General features: G+C 44.2%; 1 protein-coding gene across 5 annotated transcripts in view; it reads left to right on the top strand.

The window, feature by feature from the left end:
• Nucleotides 1-23292, top strand: part of MOB3B (MOB kinase activator 3B) — a 225480-nt gene that overhangs the window by 177143 nt on the left and 25045 nt on the right. For all 5 annotated transcript variants that reach the window (XM_059924630.1, XM_059924633.1, XM_059924634.1 and 2 more), the window contains exon 3: nucleotides 2481-2683. In XM_059924630.1, coding sequence (XP_059780613.1) covers nucleotides 2481-2683 — 203 coding nt within the window. The remainder of the gene's footprint in view (nucleotides 1-2480; nucleotides 2684-23292) is intronic.

The following is a 23292-nucleotide window of genomic DNA, read 5'->3' on the forward strand; positions in this document are numbered from 1 at the left end:
GGAAACAATAATAGTACCTAGACTTGTTACGTGCTCAGTAAAGGTTGGCTTCACTCTTAGTCCCAGGTCCATGGTCTAAGGCACCAGCAGAGAAAACACATCTCTCCTTGGGGCCTCAGATTATTAGCTGACCTCTTAGTACCTCGGATCTGTGGCTCCCAAGGGTGTGGACTTTTTTCACCCTTCTCTCCTCACCCCCTTCCTTTTTTAAAATTATATTTCTGTGCCACCAAAGAGTAATCTTTAGATGCCTCATTGCATTCAGCAGTTAAGCTGTGCTTTTATCCTTGGCAGAGAGAGTCACACTCCAAACATAACCAGATCTGTTAGATTTTAGAATCAGGCTGACTTGGTCCAAATCCCAGCCCTGCCACTGTTTACCTAAGTGTCCTGGAGCAAGTTAATCTGTGTTTGGTGTTATTCATCTGTGATACAGGACTAGTAAAACCTACATCCCAGACAGGTTGTGAAAGTAACACATGCCAACCTCTGCTGTTGTCTCCGTGTGGTTCCAGGACTCCCCTTCTGATGGGAACATAATCAACACTTGAATATGGATAATGGGGGATTCCATCACCTCTGGATCTCAGGCTTCTTTGAAGCCTCTAGACCTTCTCCCCGCCTGGCAGCAGTGGTTTTCACTGCCCCCCCCCCCTTCAGCAGAGAAAACCACCCGTCCGCTCTCGGTGGGGGGCTGCCCTCCACCTTTGGCCAGCTTTACATCACCCCACCCCCAAACCCCAGCATCTGTTGCCCAGACAGTCAGCTGCCAAGCTGTGCCCAAGTCTCTCCCTGGGTTCATTTGATATGTTGCCACTTTGTTTTGGAAGAAAAGCCAATATCAGTGCCGGACCCTGGGGAGGCAGATTCCTGCCTCTGCCAGCTGCCAGCTGTGTTCTGTCGCTCATCCTGCCCTCGGTGTTCCAGGTGATCCCGTTACAGAGTGTCTCTACCAGACAGCTGCCACTGGGACCCTGTGGAGGCACGGACGGCAAAACTCCAGGCTTCCTGGGGACCCGGGACATGCCCTGAGCGCAGCTCTGCAATTCTGCCGAAAGGCTGGTGGTCATGTCTGCCTTTTCCTGATAAGGGTAATTACTTGCCTTATAACAACAGCTAGATGCTCCAGATCTACAAAGCAGAGAGCGGGGCGGGGGAGGTGTCATTCCCTTTAGCAAGCGCTTACTCTGTCCTGGGCGCTGTATGAGGGTTTTAGTCATGCTGACACTCCTGGCCATGCGAAAAAGGCCTTGTTTTGACTCCTCCTTAACTGACAAAAAAACAAAAGTCACAGGGGTGTCACTTCTAATCCTCAGGACAATTGGCAATTTTACCTGCATCCTACATATGGAGAAACTGAAGCTCAGAGAGGTTAAATAACTTGTCTGTGGTCCTATGGCTGGAAAAGGAGCAGAATAGGAATTCAAAGGCTATTTAACTTTGGAATCCATGACGTCACTACTTAAGAACAGTGTAAATGCCAAGAGTTTAAGCAGTGTCTGAGAGGCAGAAAGGAAGTGGGCTTGGGATTCTATTTGTTGCTCTGACCAAGCTGGGAGTAGTGGTCATCAGACAGGAAATCTGGGTGATTCCTCTGCCCCCTCACCCAGTCTGTGTTATGAAAAACAACCCCCAACTCTTACCTTCCTCAAGGAGATGAGGTGACAATAAGTGTAATGCGAAGTTTCCATGAAGTTTTGTTGCATTTGCCCACCTCAAAAACAGTGTATCTCAGAAAAAGTTGGGATCAGAATTTGCAAACTGGTAGTCTGCAGGCCGAGTTATCCTGGGAAGATGTTTTGTTTTGACCTGCGGTATTTTTTCTTTTTTAAATGTCAGGTTAATTGCTATCATTTTAAAAATAGAACTCCAGATAGTTCATATAGAACCCCAGATTTCTGAATCATCTTGCGAAACCAGATCTCGCAGCCCCGGGCCTCTGTCGCCATCTGACCACCACTGACTGAGTTGTGCAGCGGCTGCTTCCTTTGATGAGAAAGGGCTTTCTAATTTGCTGCAGTCCTCACCGCTCCCTATTACTCTGTGTCAAGGAGTGCCAGTCTCCCTGGATCATCGCCCTCCTTCTACCAGTTTTCTTATATTAGAGATAAGAGGAAAAGGAACTTTCTTGGGCTCTAAAAAGTGGGAAAAGTAAAAAAGCAAGAAGGGAGAGTGCCTGTTTCTATCTAAAAATAAATATTTCTGTGCGTTTATCTGCACCAAAAAAGATATAACCAAAGAAACAAACCTGGCCCTCTTTGTTCATGTTTTTGATCTTTTCGTGGTTGTTGGTGTTTGAATTTAACGCCGTTTTAGCCACTTTTTCAGACGATGTCCAATGCGGCTGCTCACACAGAGCCAGGCATCTGCAGGCTGGCCCAGAAGCCCGGGTCCAGGACTGCTCTCCAGCCTCACACGTGTGCTCGCGACCTGCCAGAGCTTCCCCATCATGGCTTTGTTCCCTTTTTCCCTTTCTCTAGGTGTTCCCTTCCCAAGGAACTTCCTGCAGATCTGCAAGAAGATCCTATGCCGCCTCTTCCGGGTCTTCGTCCACGTCTACATCCACCACTTCGACCGGGTCATTGTGATGGGCGCGGAGGCCCACGTTAACACCTGCTACAAACACTTCTATTACTTCGTCACTGAGATGAACCTCATAGACCGCAAGGAGCTGGAGCCCTTGGTAAGTGTCACTGTGCAGTGGCGGCACCCAGGTCCCCCCAGGAGCTCAGCCACTTGTCACAGAACACTGCCTCGCCCGTGCAAACTGATGGCCAGCTCCTAACCAGAGGATTGCGGAGTTGGACAGGAGTTAGAGGTCAGCTAAAGGGCAGGAGATGCCAAGATGTGCGCGGCCATCAAACAGAGGTCTTACATTTCTCCCTGGGATTGCCATGGTTTGGGCCAGAGGAAGTAGCTTTAATTCTCAGCTCCAAAACCAGTCACCTATTCACTTAACCCCTTAAATGGGCATCTTTGAGCTCTATGTCATCTCTTAGACTGTTTTCCAAAGAAGGTAAGAAACGTTTCTTCAATCAGTGAATAAATATTCAGCACCTACTTGGTGGCACCTGCTAGATACACAAAGTCAAGTTAAACTATTTTTGAGTAGCTTTTACTCCAGAGATATAGAGAGAGGTGAGCCCAAGATGAGAATACAGTATCATGGGGACTTTGCTTTTCATACTGAATCTCCTGCAATGCAGTTTTAATGGAATATATGAGAATCCAGAACACTTGGTTAAAAAAACTTTACTATTATTGTTTAAGTGAGTGGGGAGTCCTTTCATTTTCTTTATAGGCTGTCTTTACAGTAGGACTCAAACTGTGCTTTGGAAGTCAAGGGCCCCTAAAAACCCTACATCTTTTGTGACATATATCATACTATGGTACCCTCATCACAGCTATCCCTAGCAACTCTATCTAGTACCGTCTTATCCAGTATAATCAGTGCTTTATCGTAAAATCATGCTTTTTTCCTGAAACAGTTAAAAGTGGCAGTTTTGCTAAATATAAGTGACAGAGCGACTAAATTTCATCCAACTCCATTTGAACGATGGCCTGAGCACAGGGGCCAGACCGGTCTTTTGCTAGCCTGTCTTCCTTTCTCTTTATGTACATGTTTTTATTTTTTTATTTTTTTTTATTATTATTTTTTTTTATAATTGTGGCTCACGCAGGCTCAGTAATTGTGGCTCACGGGCCCAGCTGCTCCGCAGCATGTGGGATCTTCCCAGACCAGGGCTCGAACCCGTGTCCCCTGCTTTGGCAGGCAGATTCTCAACCACTGCGCCACCAGGGAAGCCCTACATGTTTTTAAATTATAGGTTTTTAAAATTATTTATGTATGGTGAGGCCAACAGATCAAGAGATGACTGCCAAAGCAGCTCTACTCCAATAAAAATGAATTAAAAAAAAAAAAAAAAAAGATGACTGCCATTGAAAAGATAGTTTGTTTTACTCACAGATCCCAAGAGAAGGGGGTATACCACAGCATGAGGACCGCACGGGGAAGGATGCAGACTGGTCAGGGAAAACACGGGCAGGAGCCTTTGTTGTGGTTTCCCTGGGAAGGAATGGGCGAGGCAGTGTAAGAAGGCTAAACATAGACTGATTTGAGTAATTTCAGCAGGTTCTGGGGCAGGGGGTCTGCCCCTAGCTGGTCACCTGGTGCTATGGTGATTAGGGCCAAGGGATTTTAGCCCTAAGAGTAAGAGGCCATAGCAGAGGTGGTTGGGGGAGTGGGCTCTGGTTTGGTTGGTTTGTATTGATTGGTGAGTAAACAGCTCAAGGACGAGTTGTCTACTATCTCTAGAAATTGGTCAGCCCTGGAAGGGGCGATCCCTCCATTTTCAGCAAGGCCCCAGATATTAAAGAATCAAAACACAAAAACCAAAAGACATGTTTAATACAGTAGAGTGCCTGTATCTGGCAAAGAAGATGTTGGGGAATTTTCTATATCACCTTCAGAATTTCTCAACTTGAAATCTATAATTACGCTTTGAGAATACACGGCAAAAAAACACATTTTTTCTGTGTGTCACTCAAGAGTTGTGGAACAAAGCAAGACTCGCTGGGTACAAGTGAGATATATCATTGGCTAAAGCATTTATTTTCTTCATTTTCTTTCACAACCACTTTCTAGGAAGCTCTTGGCAAGAACTAAGTTGTCTCTGAATTCAGTTGGACGAGTAGTGTGGAAAGAAACTAAAACATATCATGGTGAGGTTTTGCTCATTTGTCTTGTATAAAGGCTGTTGTGGGTAAACAGAAAAGGTTGTGCAAACAGCAAAAGGGAGTTAAAGGCCTGAAAGGAGTTGATAAAGCTAATTTCAGAAAATGTTAAGGACAGAGTGGATAGGGGCAGGTGAACAAAGATGGTGGAGAAAGCACTCTGATCTCCAGGAGAACATGGGTCCTGCTTCTGGGGAGTTTGGTCCAGTTGCTTTCAGTTGACATGTTCAGGTGGAGGGGAGACACCTTCCCTAAAGGTCCACTGGAAGGAAGAGGCTCTCCTCAGCACTCAAGTTTGGGTTTCTCTGAGTTAAAGGAGCAGAAACATCTGATGGAGAGAGCTGAATGTTAATTTCTTCTCTATGTACAGAAGCATGAAGGCCATTGTAGGACAAAGCCGAGTGTAAGTTAACAAGTAGAGAAAGCCTTCCTTTGCCGTCAGAGCACTCTCAGTTACAGCGGACCCTTGAACAACATGGGTTTGAACTGCACAGGTCCACTTATACGCTGTATACTGCATTACTGCACCATCCAAGGTTGGTTGAATCTGTGGATGCAGACCCGTAGATACGGAGGAAACTCAGTCATGGAGGGCCCAACTATAAATTATACTCAGATTGTCAATGGCATGGAGGGTCGGGGCCCCTTACCCCCACGTTGTTCAAGGGTCAACTGTATTTTCTACAACTGAAGAAGGGCCCCAGGGGTTCTAACACCTGGCAGTGCCGGGAACTGACCTGAAGTCTGAGTCACAGAAAGGGCTGGAACAACCCAGTTATTCTATCAGTAGATAAGAGCCTATTTCGGGGGATGGGGAACAAACTATGCTTGGATTAACCAGGAATTATTAACAGTAGGTGTGAGCAAGAAGGGATATCATTTTTTTTCCCAGAAGCTTATAGTTCTTTAAATTTTGCTTGAAACAGCCTACCTTTATGTTTTGTTAATTTTAATTACAGGGAGATTAATTTCAATGCTAGTACATATTAATAACAAGTGCTTTTAATGCTTGACTGTCTGAAATTATGTATTCATTTTACACAAATCGAAACCTATAAAGTAACAGAAAAAGATATTGAGAATGTTTCTGGAGACAGTCATTATCTTAGCACAGTTCAATGTCCACTAAGAATATTGCACTGGTGGATTGTTATTACTGAAACGAGCACTTTCAACATTGAAAGTGCTGGAATACCTAACTTCCAAGTCTACTATTGCAGTGCTGTAGTATTAAAATCAGTCATATTATATCAAATCAATACATATGTATTTGATTTGCATATATCAAGTACCCTATATATGCAAGGCAAGTTACTCAGATGTTCTAATTGTATGAGAAAGATAAGCTTTTGAGAATTGACGAATGCAGTCTAAAAAAATATAAAATAATGACTGTCACTCATCTTTGGTCCTTGAAGGATGATGAAGAACTTGGGCATTTGGCTTCCTGTTCTAGTACCTTCTTTAGAATCTAATGCAGCTAGGGGCCAGAAGGGCAGCACTTGTCAGGCCAGTTTCCTTTTGAGCATCAACAGCTCCAGAGTCGCCACACCTCCAGTGGGACATTCCCGATGTCATGCCTTGGGATTCCACAGTGTAGGATGCAGAAGCCCCACCTCACGTTTCTCTCCGCCATGTTCCCGCCACGCACAGCCATGCTCCTCAATCTGCCCTGTTACTTTTGTCTGATGTTGGCTGAGTGCCCAACACACTGGTTGTGTTGAGGGTACAGCACCCCACAAGGGCAGGAGACACAAGGCTCAGACTCTCTGGGTTCGAACCCTGGACCCTTCATTCACTAACTCGCGATTTCGAGCAAGGTTTTTCAAAGCCTCATTTTACTCATTTGTAGAATAGGTATAATAATAGAATTGTAAAAACTAAATGGGTTAGTCACACGATAGGTGCTTAAGAAATGTGGGCTGTTAAGTGAGATAATGAATGGACAGTGGCTGTCCTATAGTAAGCAGAGGTACCTTAATTCTCCCTTCCCCAGCTCCCATGGCCTTTTGCCATCTTGGGGATCCCCTAGGTAGCCTTGTAGCAGATATAGTTCATTGTATTTGTATTAGTGTCTCCCACAGGATTGTCAACTCTTTGAGGGCCGGGAGTAAACAGGACATATGCTTGTATTGCCTATGTTGCCAAGTACCTAATAAATGCTTAGTGTGTTTTTGAATCCGGAAGAGTACTTTGAGGATGATCCCCATTCAAAGGGATTACACACTAGTCATTCCTTCTTTGGTGCCACCCTCATCTCAGAACGTGCCTGCAGACCTCCACTTATCCACAGTTGGAAATAAAGCTTCATGCTATCGGATTAGCAGTAGAGATTAAAAGCAAAATAAGGTGCAGAGCAGTAAAGGGACGCATCCTCAGCCTCAGGCCTGACAGAGAAAGCTGGGACCCCGGCTCCGTCAGTTCCCTGATCCAGATTCCAACTATATCACCTAGGAGGATGTTGAATGCTCTCACACTGTCTGTGTGTCCTGGTGGGCCAGGTGTACAGTGACCAAGCCTCCCAGATTTAGCACAGAAGAATCCCATGTCTTGGGAAAACTCCGCTCCTGGCAAACGGGGACAGTTGGTCACCCTATCAGGCCTCTGAGGGGGGATACAGCTTGGAATTCAGAAGCTGGGAAGAGGTCACCCTGGCAGCCCAGTGAGGAAGGCCAGCACGTCCATCTGTCCACAGGGTTTGCCTCATGGCTCCCGTTGGGACCTGCTGGTCAGCAGCAGCCTGGGAACCCAGAGAAATACATGATTTCATTTGGTCTCCAACAGGGAGGGGGAGGCTGGAGCATTGACAGACACAGACGTGACAAATGATCTATTTTTCATGTAAATGCAACAGCTGAAGATGACTTGAACTCGAGCAAGTTCACAGTTGGAGAAAATGAGCCCAAATGATAATTAGCAAATGGGCCAGGCCCTGATTGAATAAGCAGGCTGTTGTTGGCCCTGGACAGCCTGGGAGTCAGCTGACAGAATGGAGCTAATCAGGATTATCATTAGCAAGCACAGAGAGCAGCAGTATTTTGTTAGCCTTTCACTAAAAACAAAAGCAGATTCAGAGGGCTGTTAGCGATACAGAAGCTGGCGAATAAAGAGCAGATGAGGGAGGAGGAGGAGGAGAGAGGTTGTCGAGGCAGAGGAGGAAAGACAGGAGAGTCCTTGTTCACCCTAAGGCACCTGCTGACCCCTGGGTGACCTTAGTCCATCAGTTTCACCTTCTCTCTCCAGGGATCCATTTCCTTATTTCTAACAATGAAAGTGATTATACCATCACCTAGCTTGTAGAGGTGCTGCCATGAAACCAAATGTTAGCACAGGGCTGTTCGGTTACCTTATAGCAGGGCACTTGGGCCACAGGAGCTTTTTAATTAAGTCAGTGTTTCTCATTAGGGGTCCACACACCAGCTGCATCAGAATGTCCTGGAAGTGGTATTTTAAAATGTGCGTACCCGGGCCTCACCCTGGATACACCAAATCAGAATTATTGAGGTTAGTGCCTAGTACCAAGCACCCTCGGTCTGCATCTCAAACTTCAGTGTGCATATGAACCACCTTGGCATCTCGCCAAACTGCAGCTTCTGATTCGGTACCCCTGATTGCAGTGCAATTCATTTTGCTCCCAGGTGATGTCAATGCTGCTGGTTCCCAGACCACTCTCTCAGGGGCACGACTCTACATGACAATTACTCTCAAATTTGAAAATTACTATTGTTAGCACATCATCCCTTCTTCTTCTCTAGGATGGGGGGGTCAGCTCAGTGAGGTGGGAAAGTAAAGCAAAGAAGAAAACTCTACGGATCAGCACCGGCCAAGAGTATTCCTCAAAATGTCAGTCCCGAGTAATCAGTGAAAACAGTTTTTCTTTTCCTGATCAAATGAGTTTTCGAAATGCTACATCATCTCCACCCCTGAAGACTCAACGATGGACAGTCATAGATCAAAGGCCTTGCGAAGTCATCCAGTGAAGAAACTGGTTCGGTTTTGTGTAGCGCCCCCTGCCCCCCATTTAGCTGTGTTTGGCTGCTGAAATCTTTTTTCTTTTGTCATCACTCACTGACATCTTATGGAGATTGTGATCTGTGGAACAAAGCGGGGACAGTACTGTTCAGCTCTGTGATGTGTTTCTGGATTTTGAGTTTTCCCTCCGTGCCTCCACCCCGGCCCCAGCCGTACACTCCCCACTGCTGCATGGGGTGAGGAAGAAAGAAGCCTTGGAGAGGGAGATGGGAAGGAAGCGAGACTCCTCATACGGGAGGGCTTCACGGAAAGAAAAGTAACTCAGCCTCATTCATCTTCGCTCCTCAACCCTCCCACTTCCCTGACACCCCATCACTGAGTTTTTACCGTGTGCCTGGCATGCACACATTTTCAAGAAATAAAGGATAGCTCCATTTCTTGAGTTCCAGGTGTTCCCTTACATTCTTCACGTAAATTGTTTCCTCTGTTGCCCACACTTATTACCTTTACCTCAAACAGGTGTGGTGGGCAGTTTCTCAACCTCCCTCGTTATTCTCGTTACTGACATCTTATCACGCCCAAGCTTCCCCTCCTCCCCCAGTTTGTAGGCAGTGCCTGCTGGCTAATGATTGAGGTTCATGCACCAAATGATTTTAGGCTTCAGCACCAAAACCACTGCTTGAAAACTGGGTACTTTAGGGCCAGATGGAAGAACAACAGTTTGCAGACCAAAGACTTGGAAAGCCTTGTCTCATAAAGACCCAGCACAGCCCATCTAAGCCCAGGCATATGATGACCTTGCATTCCTGTATGAGGTGGCCAGGTCATGCCCACGCTTCCCTTGGAGACGCTTGGGTGAGTGCAGTAGCCAGGATTGGCCAGATCAGGTCAGGACTGTGAAAAGAAGCAGAGCCTGTCACATGAGCCAGAGCTGCTCCCCCAAATAGCCAGCAATGAAGAGCCATTGTGGGGCTTTTGAAAGGATCTTTTCTTTTGAAACACCATCTGTGCAAAGGCCTCTGGGCTGCTTCTTGTCAGGCGGGTTCTTTCACTTCCAGCCAAATGGTTCCAACATGGACACAGGCATTGAAGAAGAAAGAGCTTCAGCCTGTGAGTCTGAAGCCTGGCAGTTTGGCCTTTACAAGGATGCTTCCACTATCATGCTACCACATTCGTTGTCTGATGCTGAGCAAGGCATTTAATATCTCTGGACCTCAGTCTTCCATATATGAACGAGATCATATCAAGAGTCCCCCCAGCTTGACTTACTGAGACTATGATCTTTGACATGGTGTGTCAACAGCCTTATTGTCTTTGGTCCAAGGTGACTTTCCTTTTTGCTTAGTGAGGCTTTCATGAATTAAAGCCCACCATGCCAGCAGAGTAGGTATACCTGGCACAGAGGGTCGCTGGAGTTGAGTTTGCATTCGTGGGACTTTGTCAAATTAGGTGGTGTGTGTGTGTCTGTCTGTCTGTCTCCAGCATGGCATCAGCTGTGGGTGGTTGTTCAGGACGACCGATACGCCCAGAGCTGAGTGGGAGAGCCTGCCAGAGACCATTTTGGGAGCTTTGGCAGACATATTTTAAAGTGTCAATTTGAAAAATGGCAAAGGAATGTGGGATTATTTTCAATGAACTGCATTGTGCTGCATTAGCGGGAATGGAGCAAAATCAGCTGCATGTCTTTGTGAGTTCCACTTATTCATCTTTTGCTGATGTCCAGTGAGCTTTTGCTTCTGGTTTGTACGATGGGAGATGGTTGGTTTTTGTTTTTTGGTTTTGTTTTGTTTTTTAACTGGGTCAGGGGTGAGATGTGGTCTGCTTTATTTCAGGGCCTAAAATATAATCAATTAGAGTTGAATACGATGCCCAGGGGAAAATCACAACACATAATATTAAGTAATAAAAACAAGATTCAAAACCGTATTGGAAAATCACTCTAATCATACGTCTGTCTATTAGTATGTCTACTAGAATCATCTAATCATAGATGAGAAAGGAAATATGGCAAAAAGAGTCAAGAGTAGTTCCCTCTTGGTGGAATTATGGGTGATACTTTTGTATATGTGTTTACTTGGACTTTTCAAGTTTTCTGTAACAAACATGCATCACTTTTATAATAATCAGAAAAATCAAACCTTATGCTTTAAAAGGCCTTACCAACAAAGACCAAAGCTAAACATGACAAGTGGCCTGTGTGCCCAGGACCAAGGGTTTTGAGTGAGCTCTTTCCTGTCTCTGGCCATGCCCTCTCCTCCCCTCTCTCAGAGCTGTGGTGACAGAGATGCTCAGAGGAGCAAGGTGGTCCGCAGGTGACAGAGATGCTCAGAGCAGCAAGGTGGTCCGCAGGTGTCAGAGATGCTCAGCGGAGCAAGGTGGTCCGCAGGTGACAGAGATGCTCAGCGGAGCAAGGTGGTCTGCAGGTGACAGAGATGCTCAGAGGAGCAAGGTGGTCCGCAGGTGACAGAGATGCTCAGAGGAGCAAGGTGGTCCGCAGGTGACAGAGATGCTCAGAGGAGCAAGGTGGTCCGCAGGTGACAGAGGTGCTCAGAGGAGCAAGGTGGTCCGCAGGTGACAGAGGTGCTCAGAGGAGCAAGGTGGTCCGCAGGTGACAGAGATGCTCAGAGGAGCAAGGTGGTCCGCAGGTGACAGAGGTGCTCAGAGGAGCAAGGTGGTCCGCAGGTGACAGAGATGCTCAGAGCAGCAAGGTGGTCCGCAGGTGACAGAGATGCTCAGAGGAGCAAGGTGGTCCGCAGGTGACAGAGGTGCTCAGAGGAGCAAGGTGGTCCGCAGGTGACAGAGATGCTCAGAGGAACAGGCTAGCGTTGGTGCATCCCTTTTGTGAATGTAGTTGGAGGCGGATGTGCACAATCACATGGGCTAAATAATTAAGCTTTCCCTGGATATGGGGTGATCGCTCCTGGAGTGGGGAGTTCAGCATCTTTGTAAACACTGAGGTGATGTTATCTGTATAACAGGTATACTTTTTTCATTTTGAAGCCTCTGTTTTCAGTGGGCAGATCTAAAGCACATGACGAAGTCTGTGGATCACTCACATGGAACGCATCCAGCCCTGCAGGGACAGGCTTTGTCTGGGCACCTCACTGCAGAGGGTACCATGATCTTGACTGACGGTTTTGGTTGGAGTTTCTCCCATCCAGATTCCTTTACCTAACTAGATCTGAAGAGATTCTTGTTTTTTTTCTAACTTCAAGTTTCAAAAGAGAATAGGAAGGATTTATTGAAAAGAGATTAACCCATACCATAGAATGGTCTATATACAGTGTTTTTTAAAAAATATTTATTTATTTATTTATTTATTTATTTTTGGCTGCATTGGGTCTTCGTTGCTGCGCACAGGCTTTCTCTAGTTGCAGCGAGCAGGGGCTACGCTTCGTTGCAGTGTGCAGGATTCTCATTGTGGTGGCTTCTCTTGTTGCGGAGCGCGGGCTCTAGGCACGCAGGCTTCAGTAGTTGCGGCACATGGGCTCAGTAGTTGTGGCTTATAGGCTGTAGAGCTCAGGGTCAGTAGTTGTGGCACACGGGCTTAGTTGCTCCGCGGCATGTGGGATCTTTGGACCAGGGCTTGAACCCGTGTCCCCTGCATTGGCAGGCAGATTCTTAACCACTGCGCCACCTGGGAAGCCCTATATATAATTTATTAAACTTAAGCGTAAGTGTATGTACAATAACTACAAATAATTTTTAGCTGAAACTATGGTGTGGGTCTAGAGTTAATTCCAGTCCCTGCTTAATAAGGCACTAGCAGAACTAAAGACCAGAAGTGACTAAGGAAAATGTTTCTGTCCTGGTCTCAGTCAGGTTCTTGTTTTATCATTTTTCTTCTCAGAGAGGACCATTCTCTTCTCCTATCCCCAGGGACCCATGCTTCATCCTCGTTTACCCCACCTGTATCTCTGGATTGGTCATTTCTTTGTATGGGGGTTGATATTCTAATCACAACAAATTCTCAGTGTTTAGCTGCTTGGCTTAAATTTTTAAAGTACAGAATCTTAAAATATTAGTATATTTCAATAACTCTTATTTTTTCTGTTTGCTATTACATGTAATAGTAAACAGAGCTATTACATGTAATTTGCTATTGCATACCTTTAATTCATACATGTCAGATTATCTTCTAGTTCGGCAGGTACCCAATACGGCAGCCTGAGAATACCTAGATTTGCCAGCTACACTCTGCCTTCTTTCTTTACCTTTGCTGAGTGGGAATGGTTTGTAGACTGCTTCTGATTTTGATTGGAAGTGAGACATTTCTAGACCATTCAATAAATATTTATTATCTGCTGACCATGTGCTAGAAATCGGGGACCCTACTTTTCAAGGAATTCATTGGAAGTCTTCCTCTTACCCTGTCATTATTTCAGCATCCTCCAAAGTATTTTTCCCGGAATCTACTAGTTCTAGGGGATGTCAAAGGTATTATGTGAAAAAGGGGTTCCATGGTCAAATGACTAGGGGAGACAGTGAGTTAATAAAGCTATTCCAGTTTCTTTAGTACCCTGTCATGCATCCTAATCCCCCAAGCAAGATATAGAACATACAGATATATTTGATCAGGGAGTTCTTTCTTTTTTTTTTTTTTTTTTTTTTTTTTTTGATAGCAGCTTTTTTATTGGTTACAAAACCTAAGCCCATATACAAAATTAGGAACACATTTAGATGCCTCTTTTGAAAGAATGTTTTAGTCTTTTTTAACTGAGTTAAAAAAAAATAAAAACAATGCAATTTTTCAACACTGTTTTGAAAACTTAAAAGTGCAGCAATATACTTAGTTTCCTTTACCTACGAAATTTTGCATTTCCATTTCCAAACTGATGTGAAGGGATAGGGAGTTCTTTCTTTCCAGAGCATTTTGTGGGTCTAAGCCTTTGAAACACCCTTTGGGAAATACTAACTAAACAGTCTTAAACAATCTACGTTCCGTATTATAAAGGCAGCCCTCTTCTAGCTTTCAAGAAAACTTGAGTTTAGAGTTAGGGTTAACTGAGGGTCTGTTAATAAGCATTTATTGAAAACCTACTATATGTCAGACGTGTGCTGAGTGTCAGTGTAAGATACATCTCCATTCTTCAAGAAGCTCATGGTTTTTAAGAATCCATGAAACCACATTAATTAGAGCTGCACTGTGCAATACAGTAGTCACCGGTTACCTGTGGCTATTTACATTTAAATTAATTAAAATTAAATAAAAACTAAAATTACTTTCTTAATCTTACTAGTCACATTTCAAGTGCTCAAAATCCACGTATGTCTAGTGGGTATTGTATTGGTTAGTGAGCCTCTCCATCATCATGCAATGTTCTGTTGGACACCACTGACTAAGAGGTTCTAGCCTCAAGTGTTACCTCCTACAATACTCTGTTAATACCCTGTCCCACCAATGGCTGCCAGATGTGTTCAGAATTGTCCCCCTGCTGCCTCAATGAGGCATTGCCATTTAGCTCTTTAAGCATCGATTATGGTCTGCTTCTCTTTGCTAGACCACTTCTCTCCCAGTTTACAGATGAAGAACAGATAAAACTCAAAACTGTATGCTCAATGTTTCTCCCTAGGTCTCATGTCAGAATCTCCATCTCAGGAGCTGCTCAGTTCCTCAGGAATGCTCGTAAATTACAAATCAATTACAAATCGTAATTACACTTTACTGTGTCTGCATTTTTGGAAATTGCTGCAGAATGTCAGTCACAGCAGGAATTAATTTATCTTCGTGAGCATTTGAATAAACGTGTGAACAGTCAGTATGGCTTGATGCCCATATATAAGCCTGCCAAATTTTGTCTGCTATGTGTGGTCTAGACTAGTTCAAATTTCCCGGCAGACAAGAGTAGGTTCTTTGTCAAACGAGTATTAGCTTGGGATTTGAATGCAGGAAGGTTTTACTTACTGAAATATAACAATATATCTTCTCTCACCACTCACCAGTCTTATCACAATAAAAGCATGAGGATAAGGTTATAGGCAGTCCTTATCCTAAGGACTTGTGTAGTCACTGTGTGGTCTTCAGGACACCTCTTACCATGAGATAATTTTGTGCATAAAGGTTAGCTATCCAGGCCACCAACAAGGCCAGTTAGGCCATAATGTCATACTAGAACACGGTACTAATCAGTATGAGTTTCATGAGGTTAGTGCTAGCAGGTTCCTACTGTGTTGTGAATCTGAGTGTAACTGGACCAGTAATTTAGAATAAATGCATACAGGTAAATCTGGATGAAGAGAGAGATGCAGATGACTTCAAAAGGGAGCTTCCTAGAGTTCCCTGAAAGAGCCATGTCCCTTCACCTCCAGGCTATAAGTACATGCCAGTCCCTCGGCCTCCACATCTCCTAAGTCCTGCTCGTCCTGCAAGCCTCCTCTCCCTCAGAGATGATGTCCCTTCACTATTTACCACGTTAGGTCCCTGCCGGCTGCTCCCAGAGCTCCCTGACCCTAAAGAGGGCAACCACAATGGAAGCTACAGTATCTCTAAGGCTTAGTGTCAGAAGTGACAAACCACCCTTCCACCACTTGCCATTCATCAGAAGTGAGTCACTAAGTCCAGCCCACACTGAAAGGGGAAGAAAATTAAGTTTTCTCTCTCTTGAAAAGAGGAATATCTAAGAATTTGTGGTACTTCCCTGGTGGCACAGTGGTTAAGAATCCACCTGCCAATGCAGGGAACACGGGTTCCAGCCCTGGTCCGGGAAGATCCCACATGCCACGGAGCAACTAAGCCTGTGCGCCACAACTACAGAGCCTGTGTTCTAGAGCCCGCGAGCCACAACTACTGAGCCTGCGCGCCTAGAGCGCATGCTCTGCAACACAAGAAGCCACCGCAATGAGAAGCCCGCGCACCGCAACAAAGAGTAGCCCCTGCTCGCCACAACTAGAGAAAGCCCGCGCGCAGCAACAAAGACCCAATGCAGCCAATAAATAAATAAATTTATTTATTTATTTAAAAAAGAAAAGAATTTGTGGGCATACTACTGTGTATAAAATAGATAACCAATGAGAACCTACTGTATAGCACAGGGAACTCTACTCAATTCTCTGTGGTGACGTAAATGGGAAGGAAATCTAAAAAACAGGGAAAATATATATATATATATATATATATATATGTGTGTGTATATATATATATATACACACACATATATATATACACACACATATATATATACATATATACATATAGCTGATTCACTTTGCTATGCAGCAGAGACTAACACAAGAGTGTAAAGCAACTATACTCCAATAAAAATTTTTTTAAAAATGGACATATTTTTAAACCACCACAGAGACCAACATTTTTTTAAACTGGTGATGTTTGTCTTTGACCCTTGAGTTTACATCCCTTTCTTCTCTCATTTCCCACATTCTGCAGCTCAGGTCTGCCACCTCCCTGACATGCTTCTTCCTCCAGAAGTCACCTGCCTAGGTGAAAACTCCCCTTACCTCAGTGTGGTCACTTCCTCCTCACCTTCCTGGCCAAGCTCCTTGAAGAAGGCGATCTATCCAATGGTCTTTACTTTCTTTTTTTTTTTAATTTTATTTTTTTTTATAAATTTATTTGTTTTATTTATCTTTGGCTGCATTGGGTCTTCATTGCTGCATGCGGGCTTCCTCTAGTTGCAGCGAGCGGGGGCTACTCTTTGTTGTGGTGCATGGGCTTCTCATTGTGGCGGCTTCTCTTGTTGCGGAGCACGGGCTCTAGGCGCGCAGGCTTCAGTAGTTGTGGCACGCGGGCTCAGTAGTTGTGGCTCGCAGGCTCTAGAGCACAGGCTCAGTAGTTGTGGCACACGGGCTTAGTTGCTCCGCGGCATGTGGGATCTTCCCAGACCAGGGCTCGAACCCGTGTCCCCTGCATTGGCAGGCGGATTCTTAACCACTGCGCCACCAGGGAAGCCCATGGTCTTTACTTTCTCACTTCCCTTTCAGTTTGTTCCGGAAACCTGCTCTTTCTCCGGAAGTAGTACCCAGAAGCCCTATGCACTTATTTTTGAAACAGAGAAGAAGCAATGAACAATTTAATTCACTAATAATTCATGTTATGGATGAATCTTAAAAACATTGTGCTGAGCAAAAGAAACCAGGCATAAAGTACATACTGTTTGATGCCATTTATATCAAATTCTAGAACAGTCTAAACTAATCCAGTGTTAGAAAGCAGATCAGTGGTTGCCTGGGCCAAGGGTGGGGTTGGGGGATTGACCACAAAGGAGTAAAGAGGGAATTTTCTCGGAGGTGGTAGAAATATTACGTATCTTAATTGAGGTGGTACCTGGAAGCATATATCTATCAAAACTCATCAAACTGTGCATTTAAATAAAGCATTTTATTAAAAACCAAATATACCTTGATAAACTTTAAAGTATGCTTGGTAAATGCATCCCCAACATATCTTAAAAGCAACTTCAGTATTTGCGAGAGCAACGTTTTGACAGGTCTTTGCTGAAAACTTTTGTCTTTCTGCTGCCTGGTTGGTTAAAGAGACAAACCGGGGCTTCCCTGATGGCGCAGTGGTTAAGAATCCGCCTGCCAATGCAGGAGACACGGGTTCGAGCCCTGGTCCGGGATGATCCCACATGCCGCGGAGCAACTAAGCCCGTGCGCCACAACTACCGAGCCTGCACTCTAGAGCCCACGAGCCACAACTACTGAGCCCACGCGCCACAACTACTGAAGCCTGTGCGCCTAGAGCACGTGCTCCGCAACAAAAGAAGCCACCGCAATGAGAAGCCTGCGCACCACAACGAAGAGTAGCCCCCGCTCGCCACAACTAGAGAAAGCCTGCGCGCAGCAAGGAAGACCCGACGCAGCCAATACATACATACATATATACATAAATAAATAAAATTTAAAAAAAAAAAAAAAAAAAAGAGACAAACCGAAGGAAAAAGTAGCAACTTATCTCTAAAGGCCAATTAGAATATCGGCAGTTTTCAGTTGGTTGTAATAACAGAAGTGATTCATGTCACAAAGACAGGAGGCTCTCCCTCCCCTCTGGCAGTCAGTTGTGAATGATTATAAACCACTCTGCCCTACAACCCTGGGGCAGGGTGGGGGGGAGGTGGATTTCAGAAAGCATCTCAATTCTCAGGCCCCACCTCAGACCTATTAAATCAGAATCTCCAAGGGTAGGGCCCAAGCAAAGTAAAGCTCTCCAGATGGCTCTCGGTGACACTGTGGGTGAGCCCCAGTGAGATGGAGTATGGTGCTTCCCCCCAATTTTTTTTTTTTTGCACAAGAACATCTGGGAAGCTCGTGGAGGATGTAAGTGCATGGATTCTACTACTGGAAATTCTGATTAATTCTTCTTGGGGGTCATGAATTTGCATTTTTAATAAGCTTCCGGGCAGTTCTGATGCAAGCGGTCCAGGGAGCACACTTTGAAACTAACATTATCTGTTCCCAGATTTCTGGGCACAATTGGAGTTCAACAAGATGCCTTGGCTGAAAAGTGGCTCCTTCATCTTGGGTTTTTTAGATGGCATCTAGCCTTACTACTTTTGTTTGCTTAAGTCAGGCTTACTTATCCCCACCCCATTCCTTCCCCCAGAATCAACCCCACACCCAGTACCCTGTCTAGACCATAATGGCATTTTTGTCACCCCGTACTGGCGGCAATCATCACCATACCCTAGAAGCCTATCCCTCCAGACTTCACCACTTCAGCCTGGCACCTCACCTGTGTTAGAGCCCCCATCACACAAGCCTGAGTGCTACTAGGGTCCTGTGCTCCAGGCACATGGCTAGGTGCTGGGGATACAGTCACAGGTCACTCTTGGTCTTTGACATAAATCTTCTTATCTAGGTAGAGATATGAATGGTCTTAATTTTCCACTGGTCAAATGAGAGGGCTTAGCCAAGGTCCGTGGTCCTTAGCAACAGGTTCTGAGAACATGCTGGGTGAAGCCAGAGCCCAGTTCTGGGGCCTCACCTCCTCTTCAACCAAAGCTGCCACACTGCTCTCATTAATGGCTTTGGTGTAAGACTGCATTCGAAGAAATGGTTTCTGCTGCTAAAATAAGTTGTAAATCCACTGGATTAGGGAAGGCTTAGCTTTCCTTCCAGTTCTGGCCCATTGTGGATCCAGAATGACATAGATTGTCACTGCCTTTCCCTTTACTTCATTTATTTCTAATAGTATAATTACTTTAAAACAGAGATTTATGGTAGTGATTTATGTCTATGTCTTATGAAAGTATTTCAGCATAGAAAAATGCTGTAAATAGTCTGTAATAACTATATACTTTTAAAATTTGGTATGTTCAGCTTCTGAAGGTATAATAATAGGGAAATATTTTGGGTAAAGCTATGACCGAGGTGCTGTAGGAGATATGTTTATATATTACCTCATTTAATCTGCACACAGTCCTATGAGATAAATACTGTTTTTATCTCCACTCAAGGGAGAAGGAACGTCAGGCAAGGAGGTGAAGCAACTTATCCAATGTCACACAGGTCTGGGGAGGCAGGGGTTGAACACATGCGGTCTGACTTCCAATCCCAGACACAGCCTCTGCTGAGGAAATCCATTCGAGGCGGCTTTTTGCTTAAGGAGGACTCACTAACTCAGATGGGTTCTGATGATCTACAGCAGCTGGATGATTCCCAGGCTTCTGTCCATCTTTCAGCAGCATCCAGCTGTGAGGCCAATGTCACGATACCTCAGCTCGCTGAGCCCGAGGAACACTCGCTTTGCTGAATGACTCAAATGAGATGACAGTGCATGAAGAGCTGGTGCTGAGTGTTGGCGCAGCTCAAAAGACACCACCCTTGCCTCAGGAAGTTTAATATCTCTAGATGACCCAAACCCAAAGCCTTCAGAGGCCGGGCAGGTAGCAAAGATGAGTTAACAAGCAGGTAGTGAGAAAAAGCAAGTTGTGGGAGGAGCCGCCATGCAACAGCCAGCTAATGGTTTCCCTGGAGGGTACAGGGTGTGTGGAGGGTAAAAAGCCAGTGTTTCCAAATCAAAAGAACCTGGTGAACTCTCCAGGATTTATATTTATATTTATATTTATATTTATATTTATATTTATTTATTTATTTATTTATTTATTTATTTATTTATTTATTTCTGGCTGCGTTGGGTCTTCGTTGCTGCACGAGGGCTTTCTCTAGTTGCGGCGAGCGGGGTCTACTCTTCATTGAGGTGCGCAGGCTTCTCATTGCGGTGGCTTCTCCTGTTGCGGAGCACGGGCTCTAGGCGCGCAGGCTCAGTAGTTGTGGCTCGCGGGCTCTAGAGCGCAGGCTCAGTAGTTTCGGCACGTGGGCTTAGTTGCTCCGCGGCATGTGGGATCTTCCCAGACCAGGGCTCGAACCCGTGTCCCCTGCATTGGCAGGCGGATTCTTAACCACTGCGCCACCAGGGAAGTCCCTCGCCAGGATTTTAAACGGTGGCAACTGATTCGAACAGTTCTTGTATTTTATTTTATTTATTTTTATATCTATAGACCTAACAAGTTCTTTCTAGGAGTGCCATCTGCCTAGGCGCCATCGTTTTGCATTCCTGCCTTATATAGATTCTGCAGTGGGCAGGAGGGGTCTGGCCCATTACAACCTGGCAACACATCGGCAGTATCTGCACTTACAGAGTTATTTTTAGAGTTTTCCCTTATCTTGAAAGCCCAGCACTTCCAAGCATAGGAAGTGAAGCATCAGTGCGTGGGTGGGTGGGTGGGTGTGCATGCGTGTGTGTGTGTGTGTGTGTGTGTTGGGGGGTGTACAGGGTTTGTCTGAAGCAGACGAGACAGTGGGCATTTGACTGAGTTGGTGTCAGCGTCACACCATGCTGCTCCAAGCTCCATCACCATGGCTGGTCTGCAGTAACTGCATTGCAGCAGGCACCAAGGACACAGAGCACATCTGTCCCTTTGTCGCGGGCTTCACTGGACATGACCAGTGTCATCTCCAGTTGGCATTTAGCTCATTGACTCCGTCACTGCCAGGCCCGGGCCGTAAGCAGCTATTGTTATAGTATGTACTTACTCCAAACAGCAGAGCCTTCAGAAACCCCGCCATACACCACCTCAGCTCAGGGAACTGGCAGAAAGTCCCACAGTACTCACAGCACACACTCAAAGGATTTTATCTTATTAACCTTTGAAAAACATTGGCAAATGGACAGTAGTCAAATACGAAGTTTGCCCACATCTAACATAGGCTGGTTTTAGTTTTACGACCTAATGATTGAAGAGGAAGACTTTTTTATTAAGGTTGGCACTCCTGCTCAGATCTCAATTCCATTTTTAGGATAAGGTTTCTATTGTGGTTTGCTGTTTTTTTTTGGAGCTCACTCTCTCCCTGGCGGGTACAACAGCCTTTGTACGTACACGACAGGGGAATCTTAATAGGTGTTCACTGGGTGTTGTTTCTTTCCTTTGGTGCCACTGGTGAAAGATGTTAGAGCTCTAAGTGGTTCCCAGACATAGTTACTCCTTATTTTGATTTCTGTTGCTGGTGCAAGGGTGCTTGGTATTTTGCATTAATAGATTGAGATTATTCTACATAGAAGGACTCTTGAAAACATTTTTATTTCCAATATTGATAGCTATAACAGAGGGAATATAATTAATTGGACATAAATGTTTTCTTTTTTTTAGTTTATTTTTTATTGAAGTATAGTTGATTTTCAATGTTGTATTAGTTTCTGGTGTACAGCAAAGTGATTCAGTTATATATATAATATATGTATATTATATATATTGATATATTCTTTTTCATATTCTTTTCCATTATGGTTTATTACAGGATATTAAATATAGTTCCCTGTGCTATACAGTAGGACCTTGTTGTTTATCTATTTTATATATAGTGGTTTGTATCTGCTAATCCCAAACTTCTAATTTATACCCCTCCCCCCCTTTCCCCTTGGGTAACCATAAGTTTGTTTTCTATATCTGCGCGTCTGTTTCTGTTTCGTAAATAAGTTCATTTGTGTCATATTTTAGATCCCACATATAAGTGATACATGGTATTTGTCTTTCTCTGTCCGGCTTACTTCACTTAGTATGATAATCTCTAGGTCCATCCATGCTGCTGCAAATGGCATTATTTCATTCTTTTTTTATGGCTGAGCAGTATTCCATTGTGTGTGTGTGTGTGTGTGTGTGTGTGTATACCACATCTTCTTTAGTCAGTGATCTGTTGATGAACACTTAGGTTGCTTCCACATCTTGGCTATCGTAAGTAGTGCTGCTATTAACACTGGGGTGCACGTATCCTTTCAAATTATAGTTTTCTCCACATATATGCCCAAGAGTTGGGTTGCTGGATATGGCAACTCTATTTTTAGTTTTTTGAGGAACCGTCATACTGTCTTCCATAGTGGCTGCACCAATTTATATTCCCACCAACAGTGTAGGAGGGTTCCCTTTTCTTCACACCCTCTGCAACATTTGTTATTTGTGGACTTTTTAATGATGGCCATTCTGACTGGTGTGAAGTGGTACCTCATTGTACTTTTGCTTTGCATTTCTCTAATAACTAATGATGTTGAGCATCTTTTGACATGAATGTTTTCTTGAAAGCACACACACACATGCATAAGTGCCCAAGCACACACACAAACACACACTAATGCTCATTTTTTCCTGAAAAAGCTTCAAATCTTTCAAAACCCCTTCCCTGGGGATTTTTTATTTTCCATTTTCTTAATGGAATTGTCTATAAAAATCTTCCTTGAAGCTTTTGAAATTGTTTTTTTCTAAAACTGATATCTGTGGGGTCTTTTTTGTTGTTGTTTGGTTGGTTTTACTTTAAATTATGGTAAAATACACATAATATAAAGTTTACCATCGTAACTGTCTTCGAGTGTATAGTTCATGGGCATTAAGTAACCCACTTTGTTGTGCGACCCTTACCACCATCCATCTCCAGAAATCTTCATCCTGATAGGTATGGTTTTTAATTTTTGTTTTATTTTATTTTGTTTTCACATATAAGCCAGGTCTTTAGGAGGTGCAATAGAGGCCAGAAAGGGGAACAAAAAGTATTCAAAGGAAGAAGATATCTGCTTTCATTTCTCCTCAGCTGAAGCAGTGCTACTACCTACCACCTTTCAATACATTGGGCGGCTTCCTCTTATACTGAGAACAAAATACATTGTGAGAACAATAGCACATCATGACCTCTGTTGCTAAAATGTCTAAAATTGCAGCTTCATAATCAAATATCAAGACCAAGTGAGGAAGGAACCCTAACATGTAAAAATTACTTAATTCCTATAAAGCACATTCCCTTTATGTAAAATGCATGTTGTTTTCATGGTTCATTAATTGGGAATCTGAGAATAAGAAAAAAGCCCTTTTCCTCCTCTCGTACGTTGAAAGCCATCGAAGTTTAGTTATCAGGGAGGCACGCACGTGCAGAGTTTACTCCATTCTTATTTCACGTGCGTTTTCTTTTTTTTTTTTAATTTTTATTGGAGTATAGTTGATTTACAATGTTGTGTTACTTTCTACTGTACAGCAAAGTGAATCAGTTATGCATATACGTATATACACTCTTTTTTAGATTCTTTTCCCATATAGGTCATTATGGAGTATTGAGAAGAGTTCCCTGTGTTATAGGGTAGGTCCTTAT

The sequence above is a fragment of the Balaenoptera ricei genome, chromosome 6, assembly GCF_028023285.1.
Source record: "Balaenoptera ricei isolate mBalRic1 chromosome 6, mBalRic1.hap2, whole genome shotgun sequence".
Taxonomy (NCBI): domain Eukaryota; kingdom Metazoa; phylum Chordata; class Mammalia; order Artiodactyla; family Balaenopteridae; genus Balaenoptera; species Balaenoptera ricei.